At 45.2% G+C, this 23,786-nt stretch overlaps 1 protein-coding gene across 1 annotated transcript in view; it reads right to left on the minus strand.

Annotated features, from left to right (window-relative positions):
* Positions 1–1,263: 1,263 nt before the first annotated feature.
* The window catches only part of Carmil1 (capping protein regulator and myosin 1 linker 1), a 259,669-nt gene continuing 237,146 nt past the window's right edge, over positions 1,264–23,786 (minus strand). The window contains exons 32-38 of the mRNA XM_051169309.1: positions 21,206–21,318; positions 17,517–17,943; positions 13,576–13,657; positions 11,879–12,091; positions 9,671–9,811; positions 6,797–6,946; positions 1,264–1,700 (exon numbers count right to left, since the gene is read on the minus strand). Coding sequence (XP_051025266.1) covers positions 1,564–1,700; positions 6,797–6,946; positions 9,671–9,811; positions 11,879–12,091; positions 13,576–13,657; positions 17,517–17,943; positions 21,206–21,318 — 1,263 coding nt within the window. The 3' untranslated portion in view covers positions 1,264–1,563. The remainder of the gene's footprint in view (positions 1,701–6,796; positions 6,947–9,670; positions 9,812–11,878; positions 12,092–13,575; positions 13,658–17,516; positions 17,944–21,205; positions 21,319–23,786) is intronic.

Genomic DNA, 23,786 nt, shown 5'->3' on the forward strand with positions numbered 1-23,786 from the left:
TCAAAGGCCTTGTTCAAATGTCACTTTCTAAGGCTTCTAGAATACCTCAAGGTAAGGATGGCTGGACAGATATCTTTAATAGTATTGCTTGTTCCAAGTGTGGGCTTAGCTGAGCTGTGGGTAGGCTCACCAAACTGCCAAAGAGTTGCAGTCCCACACACCCATTTCTGTCTTATCCTCCTCCCACTTTGCCACCATCATGGGTGTGTCTGCTCATGCTGGCACTGGCCACACCTAAAGAGAACAATCTTCTATGTTGGCAGAATACAGAAGTCATAAGATGATAGATATCAATCAGCTCAGCCTTCAGGACTGGAACTCACCACTAGGGCAGCACCCATGGGTGGCAAAGGAAGCAGGATGAAGTCAACAGTGACATCACAAAAGCTCTGTTTGTGCTGTTGCTGTTTTCCTGTCTGGTGAGTGCACCACCCTCCTCAAGCCGGTGCCCCTCACATGACTAACTCATGGAGCTCGGTACAGAGCACACACAGACTTCTATGACCTTCAAGTAAATGTCATCTGTGTTCCAGTGGGAAGAGCAGACTGTGGAATTATCAAATTATATTTATTTTGAAAGTAATGATTTCTACATTATATAATTATCTGTGGACTGTGATTATTCTAAATTTTAGAAACAAGCCACAGGTTCACCACATAAACCAATCCTAACAAAAGAACTGGAGGAAGTCAAAAATTCCACTTGTAAAATCATTTTATTGGTATAAATATACATATGAATAAAATACTTTCAGCCTGTAATGTAAGTGAATATCTGTGAAATGTTTTATAAAGAGTAGTATTTAGATTTTTTTTTTACAGATGCCAAAATTTTCTCTTAAAAACCACACATTAAAAGCTAATAAGCAGACAGAAATTAAAGGCCTTCAAAAACATGAATATTCATAAGACCTCATTCTAATCAACTATATACACAAATCTGGGCCTCTTACACTATTCTTAGCTGTGCTTGCTGATGGTCTGCAAAGATTCCCAACCAAGATTTAAATGTACAATTCTACATAGGGAAGTGCCCCACAGAAAAATGTAAGAACAGTGCCCAAAATCTAATATATATAATTTATACAAATTATTTATTAGTGTGCTCTGTTACTATAATTACAATATGCAATTGCATACATCAAGAATAAACTGCTATGTTGAGTCACGTGTGGCTCTGACACAATCACACCCTGCAGCGCCCCAGGGTCTCCTGGGTAGCTACTTAGGTATGAGTCCAGTTACTTCATTAATTTCCAAAAAAAAGAAGACCTCACCATGCAGGGCACTGGGTAGCTGCCTCAGAGAAATTCAAGTAGGGCCCATGGTATAATTGCTGGCTTTTTGTTGAAGGCATAAGAAAAAAAAAATGTTTAGAAATCAAACGGGGAAGACCAAAAATGTGCTTTGATAACCAAAAAGTGGACTTTATATATATTTTATAGAAAAAGGAGAAACGGGGAGAAAGAAGAAAGCACCAAGAGAAGAGAGAGGACGCACTGCCCTTGGCTCCTCTGAGGGCTGAGGAGAGCACCCTGCATGGGAAGGCTTGGGTGGGCACCATTACACAAAAATAAACTCTTTTTCTGCCTCTTCTCCAGAGTCGCTGGATTTGCTCCCTTGGTGACCATCCTTCCCGGAAGACCGTGGCTTCTGCTCTTGATACTCCTGGGCCTGTGGGCCCCAGCTTCTCCTCAAGACTGAAATGAGAAGGTAAGGAAGAAGGACCATTTGTTAACAGGGCAATAATAGTGTCAGGTGAGGGGCCCTGAGAAGTCAGGGTGCGAGTGGTCAGGACAGACTGTTTCAGAAACAAACCTGCTGTTGCACTTAGACACGCTCTAGACAGAAGTTGAGGACAAAGCAATGAAACCACGAGCAAGTAGACACACGCAAACACACGCCTATGGCCAGTCTATGATGGGGTGAACCCCGCATAGATGTGCATGAGAACCAGAGGAGGAGATGGCGGGCGAGCAGAGGGAGAGGCCATCAGATGTCACTGCTCTGAGCCAGGTGACCTCCGCAGCCAAGACTGCCCCTTCACTAGCACAGAGGACAGGGCACACAGACTTGCACACAGAGGTGCTGGCTGGACAGGGTTCCAACGCCATCCCTTCTGCAGATGTCTGAATGCTGGGTACTCCTGTACTGCGGGCAGGAGGTCAGACAGGCCTTTCTTTTTGTGCCACAAACCACATGTGCTCCACTCCCTATAGATAAAGGCTGTGTGGGACAAAGCATCAAATAACACCGTGCCAGATTCAACCCCACAGGTAAAGGACTCACTACAATTGCCTGTTTCTGACTGAAGGGTAATGTTGACCCGAAGGGTTGACACAGCAGTGCGGGCTGAGCTTGGTTGGAACTGCACTTTTGTTATGCATCTGGAATTTTCTGCTTCATGGCTGGTGCTCTTCCTGATTACAGGTGGGTTTTGCTGTCTTTCTCTGAAGCCCATGTTGTCACTTCTTGCATCCTGGTTTCTCGGCTACTGCACTTGGGAACGAGTCAGTTCAGAGGCTAAACGCTAGTAATATTTAATAACGCTATTGAATAACGCATGTCTATTGCGGAGATACCGTCTAAATGAAAAATACCAAACCCATGCCATTTGGAAAGCTGCTTAAAGAAAAAGCTCGGCTACTCTGCCACCCAAATCTCAGGAATCCAACCAGGAAGGCACTCGTCAACCCTGAGAGGGACATGCGAACACATGTGTCACTTGGTGCTTCTGATAACTTTGATGCTCACATTGTCAGGGGGCTGTGGCCTAAAATGAACACCTCAAGCTAGGGTTTCAGAAAGGGAATGTTTATGAGACCTGTACACAAACACATCAAGGCTCTCTTGCAAATTTAGTTGCCATGATTGGATTCTAACTTTTAACAAAAAGCATTGTGATTTTCAGTTAATAGCATTAAATTTAAATTACTAAAAATCCCGAAATGGGGGGTCGGGTGGGGTGGGGTGGGGTACGCAAACAATTTTTTCAATCTCATCATAAAAACAAGCAATATGTATGCAGGGACCCATGGAGGCTGGACTTATTGTGAGCCACCTGATACGGGTGCTGGGAACCAACTCCTGACCTCTGTAATCCTGAACATACTAAGCCATTTCTCCAGTCCCTTAAACTTTTGATTTCCTTTTGCCAGTACTTTGGGTAAATTCTCAGAGAGAGCTGGGACATAAGAAAGAAAAGTTGCTTTTCTAACCATTTATAGGGAGAAAAATCCCCTAAATGTACTTGTGTTGATTGGTCCTTTGGAAGCTCCTGATAAGCCAGGTTTGGAGGGGGGAAAAAGATAAATAAATGTCTCTAAATATTTTGCCCTTCATTACAAATCAATTTGATGCTCACATGCACAGATTCCTTTTTAATCTTTCAGCCTGGGTGTGCAGTAACAACACGGGGAGCAGAGGAGACTTAGAGGGCACTTGGCAAGAAATCCAACCTCAAAAGTAGAGGGGACTTGTGCTGTCTCCTGGAACTTCTGCACTCTAATGTAAAGCAAATCCTTGTTCTGCCACAGTGGACATTTGGGAAGGCATGCCTAACACTGCAGCTGGAGATTCAAGGGACAATAAGCAGGACAGGCAGTGCTCATCTGTCTTCAGGAAAAATACATGTGTTTGAGTCCCTAGATTAAGATAATAATCAAACTTTTCATTCTTTCCAACACTTTAACTCCCTGGAAACACAGTCCAAACCCACCACATATGAGGTGACACAAAAACGCTTTCTAAATATGGAGATATTCATGTATCCAAAAACAATTGTGTCAGGCAAAAACAGATGTTACCCTATAAGCCAAGGCACACCAGGAAGCGTGAGTGAAACTCAGAGGGACACACATAGTCATCTTCTCAGAAAAGGTAGGCTGTCTTTTTAAGTCCAGCCAGGCACTGACCTTCCAAGTCGATACTGGACTTTTGTGACCTCAACGACCATTTAACCAATGTGTTGACGGAGAAGAAAGATAACATACAATTTCAAGAAGGCTATGAACATCAAAACTACATTTTAGAATAGGGGTGGAGCCAATGGTAGAGCGTGTGTGAGGCCTTGGGTTTGATGCTTAGGACCACTGAGGGCCAAGTTCATACTAAGCTAATTTTCCTTCATTGATTACATTGTGATCACATGTTATCAGGACCCTAGTAGCAGTTGGTATGTCCTTAGTATTGGGAGCAGAGTGTAGAACTCGAAGAACTAAGCTCAGCACTCTACTGTTCTTGCCTGTTTAGTCCCAATCCTTGATGCAAACAGCTTTTAGAAGGACAGTGTTCTTTGTTGAGTCAATTTCCAGCCCTTAGGGAACATTTAGTTGATTGTATGCAATTAAGATGCTACCTACAATTACACAGAACTAGGTTTTTGTCAGGCTTCCATTGAAGGAGGGGCTAAATACAACTAAATCTGTTTAGAACTTAAAAATCCAGAATTAATTTTAAAATTTATTATAAAATTTAGACTAATTCACTACTGAAATTTAGAATTCCATTTGTTCACATAGACTTCTTCCTACACCTTAATTTAATACCAGGTAAAAAGAAAAAAAAAACACATTGTTTGATTAAACTTCTCCAATGTCGTACAGTTGGTGCACAGAGTTTATCTATCTGTGCACTTATTATCATCCCACGTACTCTGATGGGTAAAATATACTCAAGAATATGGACTAAATGGTAACCCATTAAGTGCGAATACTGGTTTGCAGAGTTATATCTTGTCTGAGGTGGAAATCAATATTGCAGAGAGCCTCACACACAAGGCTTCCTGTTCTTGAAGATGAATCTACTTTGCATATGTATATATGCAAATTTTAAGCCTTCTAAAATATGCATAGAGACTTGGAATTAGAGATTCAGATGCAAGCCTGGGAATGACTTTGTAATTCCAGGGAGATATATATCTACTAGAAGAAAACTGCATTTCCTTAAAATAATATTCTATAGTTGGCCCTGCTTTTTAAAAAGTCTTTCTAGCAATAGTTGGAAAATCTCTTGCAACTTGCTAAAATTTTCCTGCAGAATTTTGTTTCTTGTTTTGAGACAGAGTTCTATGTTATTTTCTATTCTCTGTGTAGTTGAAGATGCCCTTGTACTCCAGACCCTCCTATCTGTACCTCCAAAGTGTTGGGAATGGAGCAGTGCACTGCTACAGTGATCTGCTCTTGAAGAATTCTTACAGGGAAGTGGGAAGTGGAAAGTAAAACCTGGATCTGGATCCAGGGTAAGAAAGTCCAGCCAAGCACTAGCTGAGAGCCTGTGAGACCAGGCAAGTGTCTGTGGCTGCAGGCTAGATTGTGGGAGCTACAAGGGATGTGGAAAGGGACTCTCAGAATCGAATGGTACAAATAGAAAGCTCTGCAACACAAACAAAGCCAAACAAAAGCAGCTATTTTCTTCAAGAAAATAGAATATTTGCTAACAAGAAATATCATATCTTATAATTAGAGAGGAAAGGACATGAAATCAGTATCGAAATAGCCACACGATTAAACCATGTCAACCATGATCAGATATGCAGCGTGCTTTGAGAACAACAGCCCTCATTTGCTTCAGGAACACAAGGCTTGGAAATTAAGAAAGCTGGTTTAGTGTCAAAAAAATTGCTCTTAAAACACTTGAGAGTGTACCCCATGATTCAGCCAATTGCTCTGCTAAATGCATTAAAAACAAACTAACCAGGAACTATTGAAGAAGCAGAGGCTGTGCCGTTCTCAAAGGGGACGGTAAAGTAAGAAGAATAGGCACTAACAAAACAACATGAGCATATTAAATACAAATCACTTTAATTGAAGCATCTGTGACAATTTTGGGGCTCCCTACTTTGGGGCTCAAGAAATCAAGCTCATATAAGACAGCCCCATTTAATGCTACCAAATTTTGACCCAACTCATCCCACAAGAAGAATGACAAGCTAGAGAGGTCATGGGAAAAAATCAGAGAGAGACACAGGGCTTCTTCTCGTTGCTTTTCTAGGCGTTGGCTTATCTCTGTAGCTATCTTCTATTATTCTGTATTATTGGTGGATGGATGCAGTCCCTAGTTGGCTTCCCGTGTGCTGTGTAAATGCTTTCAGTGACCCTTGCTCTTGCACCAAAGGTGCCTTGTTAATAGGAGATGTAAGTCAGTGGATCTAATAATAGTTGAAAATGTAAATTCCCAGGATCTAGAAACATCCATGTAACCTTGACTGTATTTACTAAGTCTCAAAAACTAACTCTTCCATTCTTCACAAATGTTTCACTTCTTCAAACGAAATATAAATACAATGAATTGCCTCTCAAGGTGGAAAAGCTAACAGGTGAGAAAATGTCCACTGATAGGACACTTTTGTGATCCACCAAGGTCTGCCTTTTGATGGAGGCTTTGTGTTGATCTTTCCTACCACAGCGTGTGGCAGCACCCTATCAGTGCTGTACAGGGAGATGTACTCTATTGCTCTATGAATTTCTAGTCTAACTCCAATGGAAAGTTAATGGAAAAAACAAAGATAGAAAGGAATGAGAGATATGACCCCAAGTACAAAAATGACCTTTCATGCCTACTAAGGTTTGAATAGACAGACCCCTAAGGTAACTTGAAGCTCCCCGTAATCTAGTTTTAGATTTTGATTTACTATTTCCCCCCATGGAGGGACCATCCTGTTGCCACACAGAGTAAGAATTTAGTCCTATGACATATCAGACCCAGCCCCAACTAACAGCCACTCAATTAAAGCTCGTTTGTTAGTGCCAGTTCATCAGCTTCAGGGCAGCGAGGAATGAAAACCAAAGGCTCTAACCATTTGTTGGCTGTGACTTCCTGTACCCAGGTGCATTCACTTCCTCTTCCGCAATGATGGAGCAGAGTTTTGAAGATCTTTTCCCTCTACTGGAAGGCTTGCCACTGTCATGATCTGAATGCCTTTTGAAATAATCTCCTCTTTGCACTACTAAGGAAAAGGGATCCGTTTTACCCTTCACAGTACCAGATACATCAATGTGTTGACATCCATGTTAGAATGATTAATATTGAAACTTAGATATCAGCTCATCCATGCCAAGTTAGGACTCAAAGAACTTAAGAGTGTTGGTCCTGGGCAGATCCACTGTTGTCTACAGAATTCAACAGCCAACATTATGGAAATGTGCAAAATGAGGTGAGTTCTGACCCTGCCCCAGAAAGGGAGTAACAAAAATGCCCCAGTATTATCATTTTGATTCCATGATGGATTAACAAAAATCACATTCACTATGGAATAATCCCGAAGAATTACAGTCATTTACCTGTTTCAGAAATTAGTTGGGCACGCTAGTCCAGAGGGAGGCAGAGAACAAGGGAATGAAGCAACCAGCATAAATAATATAAAACAGGAAGAGACAAAAGGAATGGCGTCTAGAGAGAAAGGCAGGGCTCGTGAGTGGCTGCCACGGCTTCTACCCCCATGGATGACTAGCTGGTTCGCAAGCTAAGGTCAAAGTCTTACCCCCTCAACATCCGAAAGCTGTGCTTGGACCTGGTGCATCTTCAGCCTGACATCAGAACAGAGCACTGTGACCTGTGACTAGTTCCGTCCAGATCCGGACAGGAAAGGAACCCCTCCGGAGCTCTGCAGCCTCCATCAACCCTCGGTGGAGGAGCTTATGAGGCATCACTGGTGTCTGTTATTGTGGGAACGAGGGCCTGATTCAAACACCTACCCCAACACTGGAGTTCTTGAGGGCTCTCCACCCCTATTTGGAATTCCTCACTTTTTTCACAGCAGCTCTGCCTTTGTTAATGACGTCCTATGTCACCTGTGTTGTCACCAGAGTCTCTAGGACACATTCTTGCTCCTGGTGGCATTGGTTACCTATCAGGTGTGTTGAACTTTTCCACACTTGGGAACCATGCAACTGAATTAAAAACAAAACAAACCCCCACACTGGAAATGCCTGCTGAAAATCCAGCTGCTTGAAGAAAGCTTACCTATCAGGTTGGGTTAGGCTGCGGCCATAGATGTTCTCAGCTGCACATGGCCCTTGGGCCACAGATTGAACACTCCCAAGCAAGTGTCATTTTCAAAAAAAAATATACTAATCAGAGATTTCCTAAATTCAACTCTCTGGCCCCCACCTGCCCTGTTTTGTGTAAATTCTATAACATTTCAACGATTTTTTTTTTAACAAGATGAAAATTCCCACACGTCACTCCTCCCCTCCAAGTCTCCCCATTAAAATCCTCTCAGGCTTTTCCAGAACTTTTTTAAAAGCTAAGGGGTAATGATAGAACCTGCAGAATGCAAAGACAAGAGTGGTGCCAATGGGGGAGGGGAGCTGTGTATGTGGGCGACCTGGTTGCCAGGGCCTCTCAGGGATCTGAGGTTGCTTTGAACAGCATTCCTAAAGGTTCTCTGAAGAATGACTCCTTTTAAAGCTCTGGCTGTGATACCAAGTACAGCATCTGCCCCCTCATTGTGAAATGAGAATTCAATACCTATCCCCTCTCCTCCTTAGATTCATTGACAAAAGCCGTATACCAGTTTCACCCAAACCTCCATCTTTGTTTATCTATAAACAGGAAGAGAGAGACTTCCACCTATCAAGTGACCTTGTAGAATGGAGACAGAAGAGCAAACAGTGTTGTTTTATTTATTTCTATTAGATTCCTAATCTACGAGGATAACAGGTAAGTGTGCCTTCTATTCACTTCAACCTGACGCTATTACCCAGGAAAGTAAACAGGAGCTATGAGAGCCAGCGAGCTGACACAATCCCAAAGTTCTAAACCAATATAAAGTTAACAATGCAGCCCAAACCAGAGCAAGAATCTGGACAGGCCGGCTAATAGCTTTTTTTTACAGTGCATATCTGGTGCAGAGCCAGCATTGTGTGACACTTTACCCAACAGCCAACTGTGCATTTGAAATAATAAAGGGAGGCCAGGCATGGTGACTTACTCCTGTAAGAGAGGCTAAGGCAGGCAAGTCACTTCTGCCTCAAAAAAAAAAAAAAAAAAAGAATCAAAAAGTAATTAAAATAAAAACATAAAACCACATAAAATAAAAAGTAAAGAAATGAAATAAGTAGGAGAAATAAAAGAAACATCACAAATGCTACAGCTACCCCAGCCTGCCTTGGTCTGTTCCTGTAGGGAAGAGAGGCAGCCATTCCCACTTCAGGGAACTAGAGGGAATCCATTGGTGCAGTGATGCCCTGGGAGTTTCTATACTCGGGCCACCCTTCTGAGAAGGCAGAACATTTACTTGTGACCCAGAGAGTACAGTGAGCTTCAAGGTCCCACATGGCAGACCACCTGCTCCTGAGCCACAGCAAAGTTACTGTAAGTTGCCCTTCAACTGGGGCAATGGTAACATACTAGCTGGGGCCGCTTTCCTTAGAAGTAATGGGACCTAGAAATCTATTCAAAATTGTGCTCTAACATGCTGTGAGGCAGCTGAGGAGGATCTAGCAACTGCTCCTGTAGAGGGGGTGGGTCTTTGGCTAGGTGGCTCGGCTGTTTTCATTCTTCATGAAGTCAGACATAATGCCAATCCCTGTGCCCACTCTGGTTCATATATTTAAGTCCAAGGGATGCTGGCTTGAACTGTGGGACACTGGTCAAGTCTGGGGCTAAGTCCTTCCCTTTGAAGTGATGCTTCTCGGGGAGATTAGAGCCAGAAGACAAAGGTTCTTACCTTCCTGGGAGATGGTCCTCGGACTGCACTGGGAGCTGTTCTGCCCATCACGCTCCTTGTCCGAGGAGACTTTTTTGAGGATGGGTGGAAGGAGAGCAACTTTAGGGGAACTGGGACCAGATGGTGAGTCTGGAGTGTCTTCTACAGGAGTACAAAGACACAAAACAAACTGCTCTACAAATTGTATTCCAAGTTTATAAGCCAGAATGTAAGCATGCAAATCTTTACATCCAGATGACTCATTAAAAAAAAAAAAACTACCATGGAAATATTTCTAGTCAAAAATTACTTCTGGATTTCCACTAAGTGAAGTAATTAGCATCTGTGAACAATAAAAGAATGACAGCCATGAAAAGTTGGAATACATACAGATCTGAATCTATGCTACAAAGATTCAGTGAACTACTATTTGAAAATGAGACTACAAGCAAAGCACAGATTCCTCAAGCCTCAGACACTAAGTTGTTGATTGTCTTAAAACATGCACTGTTTGTAACACAATGCCTTTGCCAGTTGTTATAGCTAGTAAGTCACAATACATATGTACATACAGACACATATGTACACGTACCTATATCCAGTGCCCTAGGAGCAATTTGAAATCATGGATTTTTTTTTGGGAACCCATCAAAGACTTTGCTTTCTGGACCTATAAGGAGATTAAATGATCCCCTGGGCTAAAAAGGTGTAAAACCAGCCAGGATTAGAATTCTAGGTTCTCAGCTGAAAGGCAACAAAACCAGGCGGACTTAAGGAACTGCGCTCTTCCTGTGCTCCATTAGCATGTGGGATTCTCAAGCCAGTGTGTGCACCCACAGGTGTGTGGGAGACAGCCTACAGGCAGGCTCTCTTCAGCCTGACATTCTCACTTCTAGTCTGTGTGTGTCAGCACAGAAGTAAAGACACAGTGACCCCATAATCTCTCAGAATTGTCACAAAGAGGGACTGAGAAGACACACTTGAAAATATGAATCCTCAAGCCTTACTTAGGCATCACCCAGTTTATAGTCATAACTTTTGATCTGCCTTATACTGTGAGATAAGTACTTCATCTAAAAAATGGGAAGCTTGCAACAGAATAAAAGGAAGCTGGCTAGCTTTACAGTCAGCACCGGGAACTAGAGAGCCGAGATTCTCCACCAAGTAGGTTAGATGCTCTGAGTTGTTTCTTTACTTCAGACAAGGAACACACATAGATCAGAAACACACCAAGCCTTCTGCTGACAAATTCCTGCTTTTCAGTCACTTAGTCTGTTTATGACATGGCTTATCCTGTAGCCCAGGCTGACCTGCAACTCACTATGCAGCCCAGGCTGCCTTCAAACTCATAGCAATTCTTTGGCCTCAGCTTCTCAACTAGAGGATGAAGAGGAAGATAATGACAATGTAATGGAGATGATGGTGGTAAAGGTCTGTATACATCTCTGTCCCATTTCCTAACCTTTCAGGGGAAATTACAGTGAAGAGCTGATGGACAGCTCGTCATATTTCATCATTTCACTCATTCAACGTTTGCTGTTTTTAAAATTCTTACAATATTTTTAAAGGGGTCTGGATATAGAACATTTTGCAATTTAAAAAAACAAGGCAGAACTCAACCCATTTCTAGTGTTTTAACGTTTCTTTTATAAGACTTTCTGCCTTAAGTCAGCAAGCATCTTTGTAGCTAGCCAGAGGATAAGTCTCCTGGACAGCCTTGACCACACCCAGCACCCGGCCACTCGGTAATGCACCCTCAGAACGCTTGCACCATCTGAGGAAACCTGGTTTTGTTTGCCAAATTCTGTTCTGAACCTCTGCTATGTTACAAGGCACCGTGTGCAGCCACAGAAGCCTGTACTGCTCTCACTGACCTCTGTCCCTCTATGGCCTTCCGCATTGTATGAATACCCTGGAGACTGACTTTGGAAGTCAGCCTCGGCTGATGTCCAGCATGCCCCAGCTGGCTTTCCTGACAGCCGGAAGAGTCTTGGGTTCCACCCTTGTATGCAGTGGGCCTTGGTGTTGAATCTGTTAGCCCCCACCAGTTCCAAGCTCCTTCAGGTTTCTTCTGCTTCCAAGTTCCAGCTTCCTATTCTCTACCCATTTTTTTTTTTTTTTTTTTTTTTTCCTTTCAAGGAGTCTACCACACTCTGTCTACTCTTGTGGCCACTTGAGGAGGCAGCCAGACCACATCCATCCTGACTCCCGGACCGCTGATGCCCTTACCAGGTCGGGAGGCAGTTCGTGGCTTCTGAGGGATGGATGGCCGGGCTGCAGGGCTCGGTTTGGGGGACTGAAGGAGGGGCTTCGGGCTGGTGGGAATGCTGGAGGAGCTTCGGGACCTGCAGCCCCCGTCCACTCTGGCTTCAGCTTTGGCATTCTTTTCCGGTGTTCCCAAACCAAATCGGGCCTCTGGAAGACCTGGGTGAGGTTTAGGCACTAAAATGAGAAGTGGTCCAAAACACATCTTAAGTATCAAAAGTCAGAGAAACCAGCCAGGCGTGGTGGTGCACGTTTTTAATCCCAGCACTTGGGAGGCAGAGACAGGATTGCTGTGAGTTTGAGGCCAGCCTGGTCTACAAAGGGAGTCCAGGACAGCCAAGATAACATAGAGAAACCCTGTCTCGAAAAACAAAACAACAACAACAACAAAAGTCATACAAACCACTCATCTAAACATAGATCTGATATAGACTATAGTTATTCTCATCATAGATCTTGGGAACAAACGCATTCGTGTCTGGGCTTTTAGAGTAAAATGCTAGTGAAAGGCTGATCTTCTTCATGAAGATATGATGACTTCATAGTACTTCTCAAAGGAGTCTCAGTGGTCCAGATATTGCCAGGTAGAAGGCAGAGACTGCAGAGGGGCAGAGCTGGGATAAAGGATTCTTATAGATGGCCTAAGTCCTCCTTCCTGCTTATAGACCCTGCTGGGCTCACTGCCCACTCTGGGCCACTCACTCCGATTTCTCTGTGAAGTGCTTGCTCTGCTAAATAAACTCCCTGAGCAGTTAGTGTCTTTCTACTAAGTTGAGAGATGCTTGCAATAGGATGCTAAACTGCATGCTATGCCATGCAGTTCTATAGTCCTACAGAAGGAGATGGTGATTCGTCACAAACGTAAAGCCTTCCAGTCTTTCCGAGATTGACCGGCAGAGCAGGCGCACCAGCAGGTTGCTTCAGTTCTGGACAACGCCCGACCATTAGGGATCTGGCTACCAGTTGAAGGAGGAAGGCTGTGCTGAAGGTTAGGGCCTCATCTCAGGCTTTAACGGAGACAATGGTTCCGGAAATACCATCCCATCCTTCTCTACCCACGCTGCAGCTGCTGTGTACAGTGAACCTTACAGCCGGCAAGAAGCACGCATTCTAACCTACGAGTTAGCCCCAGTTCCCTCCCAATGTATCTCACCTCCATCCACACACCTAACACCTCAAGGGGACAAAGCACGGGTGGGAGGTGGGGGGTGGGGGGGGGTGGGTAGGTGGCTCTATTCACATGTGAGCTGCAGGGGAGGAGTGCTTCCTCCTGGCAAATGAAACAATGGGCCTCCCTCCATACTCCACGTGCAGCTTACTCTTCAAAACATCATAAGAGGTCCCTTTACCAGAATGCTCACAAGTTAGGAAGATGTCAAAAAGCAAAAGTGTGTGTGTTGGGGGTGGGGGTAGATCTGAATTTCTTCAATCTGGGAAGTCATAAAAAATAAGTGTCCCCTAAGATCATGGTTATACGGATAGGAGAAGCACCCCCAAGGAGGGGCTGGGACAGGAAGGGAGGGTTGGTGTTTCAGGTTAGAGGGGAGAACACTGAAGTTTCCTCTTCCATTTGTATTTTACTTCTTCCAATCACAGGTGGCTACTACACTCAGAAGGCAAATGGTTTTCCTCGGGGGATGCAAGCAAATAGCTCTGCTTACCTGTGCCACCTCCATCTAAGCGGTCTGCGTTGCTCAAGACTGGACTGGAGGAATCCTGGGAGACGACATCATTGACAAGCTTCTGAAAAATTCAAGACACCACCCCCGCAAAGAGCACATTTGAGATATGAGGGAAAAGAAAAAGAAACAATAAAGCAGATAACGAACAATGAGAGATAATAGCTCATGCACTCTGTTACTGTTGAAGGGACCATTGTACCTACAAAGGCTTGTAGTACCCCCAAGATCCACATGAGGGGATCAGAGTCTAGAAAGTTAATGGATTCCAGGTTTGCTTTCCAGGAAATCTGGTTTTTCATATATGTCACGTTTGCTTTTCTTTTGCTTTTAGGTTGGATCTTGCTTTGTAGCCTACGCTACCCTAGAATCCACTATATGTTGTCCAGGCTGATCTCAACCTCATGATCTTTCTAGCTGGGATTTTACCTATAAGCCACCCCACCAACCTTCCAGGAAAGCTAGTTTTAAAAACAAAAGAGAGGCCAGAGAGACAGCTCAGCAGGTGACGGCACTTCTGCCAAGCCTGAAGACTTGTGTTCAGTCCCTGGAGGCCAGCTGGTGGGAGGACTGGCTCCTGGCAAGCTTTCCTCTTAACTTCCGCACATGTACTGTGGCACATGTGTGCCCCATGCAGACATATACACACTAGATAAGGAACGTTTTAAAAGCAATCAAAACCCTTCTATCCTTGCTGTACCACCCAGGCCTAAAGGCTTCTATTACTCTAGGTCTCCTTTGCCACTGATAAAAAAAAAACCAAAACACAGGATAGAGACCTGACATTAAGAGGCTCTTAGTGATTTTCAATTGTCTTTGCTTCCCTGTGGTGCTGGGAATGAAACCCAGGACCTTACATGTGAGACAAGCACACATCGCTGAGCCATAGCCTCAGCTCCCAATGGGATTTTTAAGAGCTTGCAGGAAAGTAGAGTTTGTGATGATGGCCCAGGAAGGGAAGGCCACAGTGGATTGAGGGTAGGAGCTGAGAGTGGAGAAGAAAAGGCAGCTTCCTCCTGTGTAGTGCAGAAGGCCACACTGAACGAGGGTCTGAAATACAAGAGGTGGAACCAAAAGCCCAGTGTTTGTGTAATATCCAAGAATGCTACGGATAAGGATGACCGGCGCTACCTCTTCTGCAGCACCACATTGTGGTGGCTCCTGCCTATGGTTTCACCATGAGAAGGCAGAGGCAGGAAGATAGTGGCCGAGTTCAAGGCCAGTCAGGGATACAGTATGAGATGGGAGTCAGCCTGAGCTACAGTGTGAGAGAGTGTCTCAAAAACAAAAACAAACCCAACCCTTTTAAATTAATGATTAAAATACAAAATGAGGTGATGAGCTAGAGCAGCACTCTGAGCTGAGGCCTGATTGCCACTCTTCACTTAAAGCAAGAATCTGCCGCCCACTCTGAGACTCACTTCGGCGTCCATAGTGTAGGTGATTAATCCCATGGCACAACTGTCTTCACCCCCTCACTGTACTTGCTAGGAGATTAGTGGAGAGGTGGAGAGGCCTCTCAGCATGACCACAGCCCCAGGGATCCCAGCAGCAGCACTGTGACAGAAAGATCTGGCACTGCTATGAAAAAGTGACCACAAGAGACACGGGTCCCATGGCAGTCCTCTGTGCAGGGGTCTGGCGGGCAGAGTGCAACAGGCCATGAAGGCCTCTTATGTGGGGCCTTCCTATTTCTGTTCTTCTAATGGCAGGCCCAACTGCATACCAACCATGGATGCTCATGTTACTGCCTGGGTAAACAAGTCAGTGACTCATTTCAGGAAACATTACAATGCTAATTTTTAAAGAGCTTTAATTCTTTTGATAGACTAGTCACAGTCTAAACTATAACTGCAGAAGTTTTTTTTGTTGTTGTTGTTTTTTGTTTTTTGTTTTTTGTTTTTTTTTTTGACAAAGGCTGTTTAAAAGAACACTAGGTGGCACTATGAGAACATTAAACATTAACCTGGACCAAACACAAACACTAAACCACAAGGATTCCGTCACTCTGAGCCAATTTATGTAGCAATCCCAAACACATGGAAAACTACTCCAGAATCCCTGTCTTTTCACCAAAATTAGGTGCTCTGTCACAGTGAACTGATAGACAGTTCATGAAGAAAACACATTTGCTGTTGTGGATTTATAACGTGTTCCGGCATCTGGCTCACAGTGGGGATCTGGTACTCTTCCAGCAGAGTCTGCACGGTGAAGAAGGTCAGGAATGGCTCCCGTACAGCACCAGCAGGAGGCCCATCTATAGGCTCCCCACCTCTGGGTGTAGTAAGGGTCTGGAGGCGGGGGGTGGGGGGGGGGGGGGTGGGGAGTGAGGGAGTGAAGCAGGTATCGGTAGCTGGGAAATTGCTGGATAGTGGGAGAACTATGGTGCAGAATCTTATGGGATGCAGAGTTTAATAAACGGATGCGCAATCCCTCTGTGTCTGCTGTGTAGCCCGCCTTTTACTTCCTCAAAGTCTAGGTACACTAGGGAGAACCGTTTCCTTCTGATGCCTCGAGCAAAACAGATGCACAGCTTCCCTTTCTCTGGGGGAACTTCTCCTGGAGCTCAGGGTGATGCACACAACCTGGGCACGGTTATCCTTAGTGATCATCACAGGAAGCATTCCTTTAAGAAGCCATAGAAGAAAACAGACAAGATCCCGAAGAAGAGGCCCCAAGCAGCAATGCAGCTGGAATGCAGCTCTGTGGAGGCTGGCCTGACCGCTCAACTCGTGTGAGACCCTGGGGGCTTGATCTCAAGTGCCACAGAGCTTAGAGGAGTGGGGGAGACAAGGCAGGCAAATTGTCATTACATTGGACTTTGAGGAGACCTGACATTTTTCTTTTTCTTTTTTGAAAATCTCCTCTGCTGTGCTAGGAACAAGCCCAGGTTCTCCTACATGCTGGGCAAATGTTCTGCCTCGAAGATGGACCCTCAACCTGAGACTTAGCACCTTCTAACTAGCTCTGCTTTCTTTACAGCAGCAGCAGCAGCAGCAGCAGCAGCAGCAGCAGGAGACTCAGTCAGTTCTAACAGGAAACCCTGACTTTTTGTTTTGAAATTTAAATCTAGAATATGGCAAAGGATTCTAAAGCCTGGGGGGAAAGGGTAAGCTGTGAACTACGTGGGGGGAATGCCGCCAGCTCCAGCTGCCCTCAGCCTTCTACTCAGATTCACCTGAGCTGGTCCTATCTGGGGACCCGTTCTTGAAGGCATCCACTAGAAGAACAGGGAAGCCATAGGTGAGGCAAAGCTTCTCTCTCAAAAATGATGCCACACCTTTAAAGCCTCATGGCTCTCAAGAGTGTAGCTCTGAGCTGGATGGTAACCACCAGGAAGGGGTCGGGGACTGGGCCAGGGAGACCACCAAGGGTTTGGGGCCACCCAGTGCTACATAAGTGAATCTGAGACTAACCTGGGCCACAAAGTGAGTTTGAGGTGAGCCTGTTTACTGTGTGAAGCTCTCTGAAAACAACCAACAGCTTAAACAAAACATGGCCTGGGGCAGTAAAAACAAGGAGTAGCTGGGGTGGGGGAGGATCTGGGCTCTAAACTCTTAGGGAATAAATCTTTAGGCTTTACATTTGTAAAACACTGTCTTTGTAACATTTATTTTATGTGAGTGTTTTGCCGGTATGTCTATGTATGTGCACCTCATGTGTATCTGGTGCCCACAGAGTACAGAAGAGGGTGTCTGGTACCCTGAAACTCAAGTTACTGATGGTTGTAAACCACTGTGTGGGTGCTAGGGAACTGAACCAGGGTCCTCTACAAGAGCACCAAGTACTTTTAACCATAGAGCCATCTCTCCAGCCCCCTGCATTTACGTTTTTATTTAACCAACAAGCTATTTTTCAGTACCTCTTTCTCCCATAAAAACAGAGGCAAACGCACAAACCTAGACAAAGGGCCCCTTCCTCACCTTCTGCGCGGAAGCGGCTCTCCGCTCCTGCTTGGCCTTCATTTCTGCCAGCAGCCCGCTGCCCATCACCTGCACATAGCGCCGGCCACCCTGTGGGCTGCCCCTGCTGTCACTGCGCTCAACTCTGCCCGCCTCCTCTGCCTGAGCCTCCTCCAGGGGTTCCGGCGTTGTCATCTCCTCTGTGCGTTCCGCCGCGCCGCCGTTGTGCTCGGACAACTTTATGTCCCTCTTAGCAGTGTCCACCGGCGGACTCCGGATCGCCCCTTTTGGGGAGGGAAGCTCTTCTGTCATCAGGATTGTGGGTGGCCGCTCAGATCGGGACCGCGATTTGATGAGGTTGAGAAAGCCACTTCTCCGAGAGTCCCGTTTTTTCTTCTCATCTCCTTCGCTCAGTTCATGGGCATCTGAGCCGCGTGTGGATGACCTCCTGTACCATAACCAAGACACAGAAAAACTGTTGGCTCCGCCGGGAGGACTTAGTCAAAGAACATGAAGGGGAGCGCTACGTAATCATTAAAAAAAAAAAGTTAAGCCTGTGCTGAGAGGCATAAAATCGGAGGATCTTCCTCACCGTTGCCTCTGAGGAAACTGAGCACACAGATTATGAGCAAATCTGAAGGAGTCCACTGGGACTAAAGGTTTAAGTGTAAATGTCTCCTAGGCTGGCTTGAGGCATTAGGCAACTCCCCTGTTTAATCTGAGGGACACTGGAAAGGGCTTCCTGGACCATCTGTAATTGTCAGGTGATTGTTGAAGTCCAACACTTAGTACTTAGCCCTGGTAAATGTTTGGACCTTTGCTTAAATGGAATAAATTGCTGGAAGAAGCAACCAAAGACAAGACTCAAGGCCAGGGTGCTGGTGCAGTCTCTGTGACAAGCATTTGTGAGATCGAGTAAGGCGGTTAAAAAGGGCTCAAGGTCAGCTCCCACAATATAAAGTTCCAGGTCAGTTTGGGCTACAGGAAACTCTGTATCTAAAATAAAACTAGACAGAATAAGCTTAAATTTGGGGATAAATTTCCAAGGAAAGAAAAAATAAAAAATAAAAAGAAACCTGGGAAATGGAGAAAAAACACTAACAACATGAATCTGCCAGTCAGGGCTGAAGGCTGGATCTCCACTTAGCTCCTCAGAAACCCAACCAAAAGCAGAGCCAGGGATAAGTGCGAAGTGAACAAGACCCAAACCCCGATGGGTGAGAGCAGGCAACACCGCTTGGAAGCCCAAAGAGCACAAACTGGCTTCGTGGATCTGAGCAGTTGAGTATAACCTAGAGAGGCAGGAACCCCAGTGGCCGCAGACAGCAGGCCAAAGGCAAGGGCATGTCAAGGCGTGGGCATGGCTGGGAAGCCTGAGAGATGGGCAGGGCTGCCTGAAAGCCAACTCACCAAGTCTTAGGTCCTCTTCCCAAGCTGCAGGGTCAACCATGCCCGCCCACCCCAAACCCATTGCCTGCAGAGGGAACCAGAGAAACAGGGAGACTGAGGGCCATGTGGCACAGAAGTAAGAGCAAACTGTGACGGGAGTGGAACATCTACAGTTAAACAGTACAACTGAGGAAACACCTTGGAATGTGGGGAGGGCCTGCCAAGAATAAGAAACTGGGGGAAAGGTGAGAGGGGATGGATTAACAGAGGAAACACCCGGCTGAATAAAAGATGTTTAACAGAAAGCATATAGAGGAAACAAAAGAGATTTACAAAAGAAACAATTTTTTAAAAGCCCAGAAGTGGCCCAGGTGGCATGGGTGCAGGTGAGCCACTAAGATTCAGAAGTTCCTGAAGGTGGCAATGTACAACTAGAACACCAGTACATGGGAAGCTGAGGCAGGAGGATGACTGAGAATATACATTTCCCTGTGCTGCTTAGGGAATCCCAGACTAGCACTGCATACCGTGTGAAACAGTCTCAAACAAACAAACAAACAAAATAAAACAGCAAAGCCAACAATAAAATAGTAACAAAATATAAAACAATAGAAGAGTCATCAAGAAGGAGTTAGGTACTCCATCAAAGAGGGGCTTTTCCATTTTACTGTTTATGTTGGTGTTTCTTGACTCTTTTGAGTTGAAAATTTAGTCCTCTAATCCTTCTATTAGAAAACAACCAAGACTCAAACAACCTCTTTTTTTTCCCCCAAACTCTTAAAGGACTATATTGCACTCTCTACAGATTTGTAAGGGGGGGGGATGGTGGGGGTTGGGTGGGAGGGGAAAGATGAAGCCAGGAATTGACAGGACTTAATTTGTGAGAATGAAGCATCAAAAGAAATTGTCAAAGAATCAAAGAATAAATGACATATTGGTGGGTCTGAAAAGATAGAAGTCTGCCAGGTTATGCTATGCTAAGCTGCAAGACCAGTATCAAAGACGAGGAATAATTAGGTTTTAAAGCTTACAAGCGTCTATCAGACCCACTGCCATGGATATGAGGCCTGACTTATTCCCACTTCGCCATCCTGCAGAGGGTAGATAAGACTCACCAATCAAGAGCCCAGAGGAGCCGTTCCGGAGCTCTCTGCCTGCCAGCCCTCAGCTATCAGCAAGCTTTAATACAATGTGAACTTCATCTCGAAGGTGAAGCGTTCTTTACAAACACAATCCAAGCTTGGAGTGTGTTATGGGATGTATCAGCTTTTAGTTACAGATTAATTTCAGAAAAATCATGTATAAAGACAGGAGGGTTTTAAGCTGAACAATTTTTTTTTTTTTTTTTGAGGTGGGGTTGAGGCAAGGTCACATAGCTCAGGCTAGCTTGGAATTCACTATGTATTCCAGATTGACTTCAAATTTATAGTAATCCTCCTGCCCCAATCTCCAGAGTGCTTCGACTGTTAGCATGTGCCACCATGCCCAGCTCAAGTTTAAGTATTATTGACTGATCTTTTAAGGGCACAGCATCCTAGTGACAAGAAAATGTAACAGAAAGTCTTCAGAGGGCCCAGTAGTAATTTTTCCTGTTGTGGTAAAATACCCAGAGACAAAAGCTATCTAAGGAAGGGAGGGTTTGTTTTGGCCCCATCCATCATGGAGAGGCAGTCACAGGGTCAGTGTGAGTTGTACATCCCCGGAAGGAGGGAGCGGAAGGAGGGAGCATCCTCAGCTGGCTTCCTCCTTTTTATGCAGTCTGGGACTGGATGCAATATCGCTGCCAGCAGGCAGGCTGCACCTTCCCATCTCAATTAACCTAATCTAGATGATCCCTCCCAGGCATGCCCAGAGGCTTGTCTCCTAGGCAACCTGGAGCCTGACAAGTTGCCAATACCAACCACAACAGAGGTGTAGGGCCATCGTACTGCCCAACCTGCCAACAGATCAAATGATGGACAAGAAAGTTCAAAGGATGCAATGCAGTGTTGGATGCTCACTGGCTGGAAGCAGATCCTTCCAGATGAATATAAGAAAAGCCCCTGGCACAGCAGATGCTTGGCCTCGATGCAGTGTGGACTGCTATGGAACAGGTCCCACAGTTTTTTTTTTGTTGTTGTTCAGCAGGTCCAGTGGCAAGAGCCGAATTTCTAACAAGTTCCCAGGCAACACCAACGGCACTTTGCTGGAGGACCATACTTTATAAATCTAACCAAACAGTAGAACTCTCGCTTGAGACGGTGATGTCCAGATAAATTATTATCGTTAGCTACTTAAATGCAAATGAAATATCGCTTTCAATGAAACAACCAGGAACTTACTTGCAATCCATTTTAGTCACTTTCTTGGTGAAAAATTCATCTACGCCTTCATCCACTCTGCCCATGAGGCCATTCTGTTCTCCATCATGGGGGATGATGCTGATGGTGCAAACCTGCAAAAGAAACATGACCTCACTCCACAGCCAACTCAACGCACCTTCAGTTCTGCTAGATTCAACCACCTACAGCATGGCCACGGCTCACTACAATAGGGACCGTGTCATTAACAGGAACAGAGGCCAGAGGTGGAACCGTAACCTAGTGAGGACCAATGAGACTTATAGACACGCTGAGTGTGACATTGGTGATTAAGGGGGGACAGGTTTTGGTGACACTAGGTGCATTCAAGGTGATGTGGCTGCAGATGGGGATGGTTTTCAGAACAGTCTCTGCTAGTAGCTCTGGCTGGACTGAAACTCCTTTGGGTCAGGCTGGCTTTGAACTTGCAGCTGTCCTTCTGTGTGTGCCTCACCAGTGCTGTGATTACAGGCATATATCACCACATTCATCCAAGAAAGAAGTTTACAGGATGTACTGTAAGCAATGTTTGATTGCTATTTGTATGACTACACCAAACAGGCTGTGAAAAGCTCAAATTTGCTAAGTGCTAAACAGGATAAAGGCAGTTATAATCCCAGTACTGGTGAGGCAAGAGGACACTTAGGAGTAGCTCCCTTTAGCTGCCTCACAAGTCACTCTACCCCAGTTTCTCCTCTCAGCTCCTTTTGTTTTTCCTTTGAAACAGGATTCATGGCTGGCCCCAGAGCTCCCTGGCAGTATGGAGAGCGTGAGGAGAGAGCTGAACAAAAAGTGCAGCTCCCCTCAGGAGCAGTGGCTTATAGGAGTGAGCTGCACCTGCCAACCCCTCCAACACACCCCTCTCATTTCAGAGGTAAAGAACAGAGGAGATGGTTGAGAGACACCCAGCATGGCTGGGCTATCCCAGGGGGCACTTTAAAAGGCAGCGGTTAAAGGGATGCTCAGGTGGAGCTGGGCTGGGAAGAACAGCCAGAACCCAGACTATGATGAATAGAATCAGGTCAGTAGAGTTCAATGCTGCTAATGCTCATATTCTAGCAAAAGGAAAAGATATGATGTGATTCAAGTCTCTTGTGTCAACCACAGTCAGTATCAGATGCAAAGAGCAGCAGGACTGTTGGAGAGGGAGAGCAGGGATCATCACACTCGCCTGGGGAGCTTTCTAGCTTTCTAGGGTAAGTCACTGATGCTGTGCACCTCTGATGACTATGCACTCTCTAAAATGCTATTTTGCAAATGGTTAGAAGGTAAGCGGGTGCTGCAAGGTGAAAGGCAGGCAGTCCAGACAAGCCTCGTGTCTTCCTCACCAGGGCGACTGAGTAGGACACACTGGGGGTACAGGGGATACCTGGATTTGACACGTCTTCCTAAACCGGAAGGAGCCAGACAGAAGGATCTGAGGGCATGTGGGTCTGTTAGAGGTGCTGTGACCAAGCGTGCCAGAGGGAGCGCCTTAGGAAGCTGAGTGGCCATGTATCTTCCATGCATGCCTCCCACAGCAGCAAACAAGACAGACATCAGGAGGGAACTGGCCAGAAATGCATAAAACGTAGGTAATACAGGAGCATATGCAATGGACTTGGGAGGCAGAGGAAAACCAAAAGGCAGTTATTTGGGGGAAAAAAAGATTAAGGAGACAGCCACACAATGGATGAAAGACATCAAACTATATCAGGAACAGAAGGGGAAGGGGTAAGCAACGTGGCTCATGCCTGTAATCCTATACTGGGAAGGGTAAGATTGGAGGATTGTCACGAGTTCTAGGCCAGCCCGGGCTGCAGAGTGAATCTGAGGTTAGCCTGGAGTACCAAGCAAGATCTTGTCAAAAAAAAAAAAAAAAAAAAAACAAAGCAAAAAGAAAATATTAATTGAAAACAGAGAATGAGAAATGATAGTTAAGATCAACTCAAATTCCAATTCTATGTAAAATGATGGGTTTGATCAAATGGACAATATTCTATGAAGATACAAATTACTAAAATGACCCCAAGAACAATTTGAAGAACTGGTCAGCTATCACACATGTCTACGAGAACTCATACACACTTTAATAAGTGGGACTAAAAGGGAACCAGGAAAGTGCTCTTGTTTTTACAGAGATCTGGCTTCTGCATGAGCACAGGGGCAGTTAGAGTGCAGAGAGCAGATGCCTGTGTCTGTTAGCGACAAGACAGCTGGCAATTTGACATGATGGAAGTATGATCCAAGAGTAAATTTCGTGGGCATCTCCTTTTTTAAATTGTGGGGTGGGATGTAGTTCACTGGTGAGTTCTTACTCTCCTAGCATGTGCCAGTCCCTGAGGTTCATTTCCACCACAGAAGAAAAAGATTGTGTGCGTTACATGCTGGGAACTCCGGTTCTGAGGAAAATATGTCTGTGCTAAGGGCCCTGTGTACGTGGCGACTGGAGAGGGAACAGTCAACTTGACTAGGCCTGGAATCTGCGTATGTTTGGAAGGACTTTCCAGGAAGGGTTAACTGAGGGGGAGCCACATCCTCAGTAAATCCATTTTTATTATGCATAGCTATACAGTCTGCTTGT

Source organism: Acomys russatus, chromosome 3 (genome assembly GCF_903995435.1).
Source record: "Acomys russatus chromosome 3, mAcoRus1.1, whole genome shotgun sequence".
Classification (NCBI taxonomy): domain Eukaryota; kingdom Metazoa; phylum Chordata; class Mammalia; order Rodentia; family Muridae; genus Acomys; species Acomys russatus.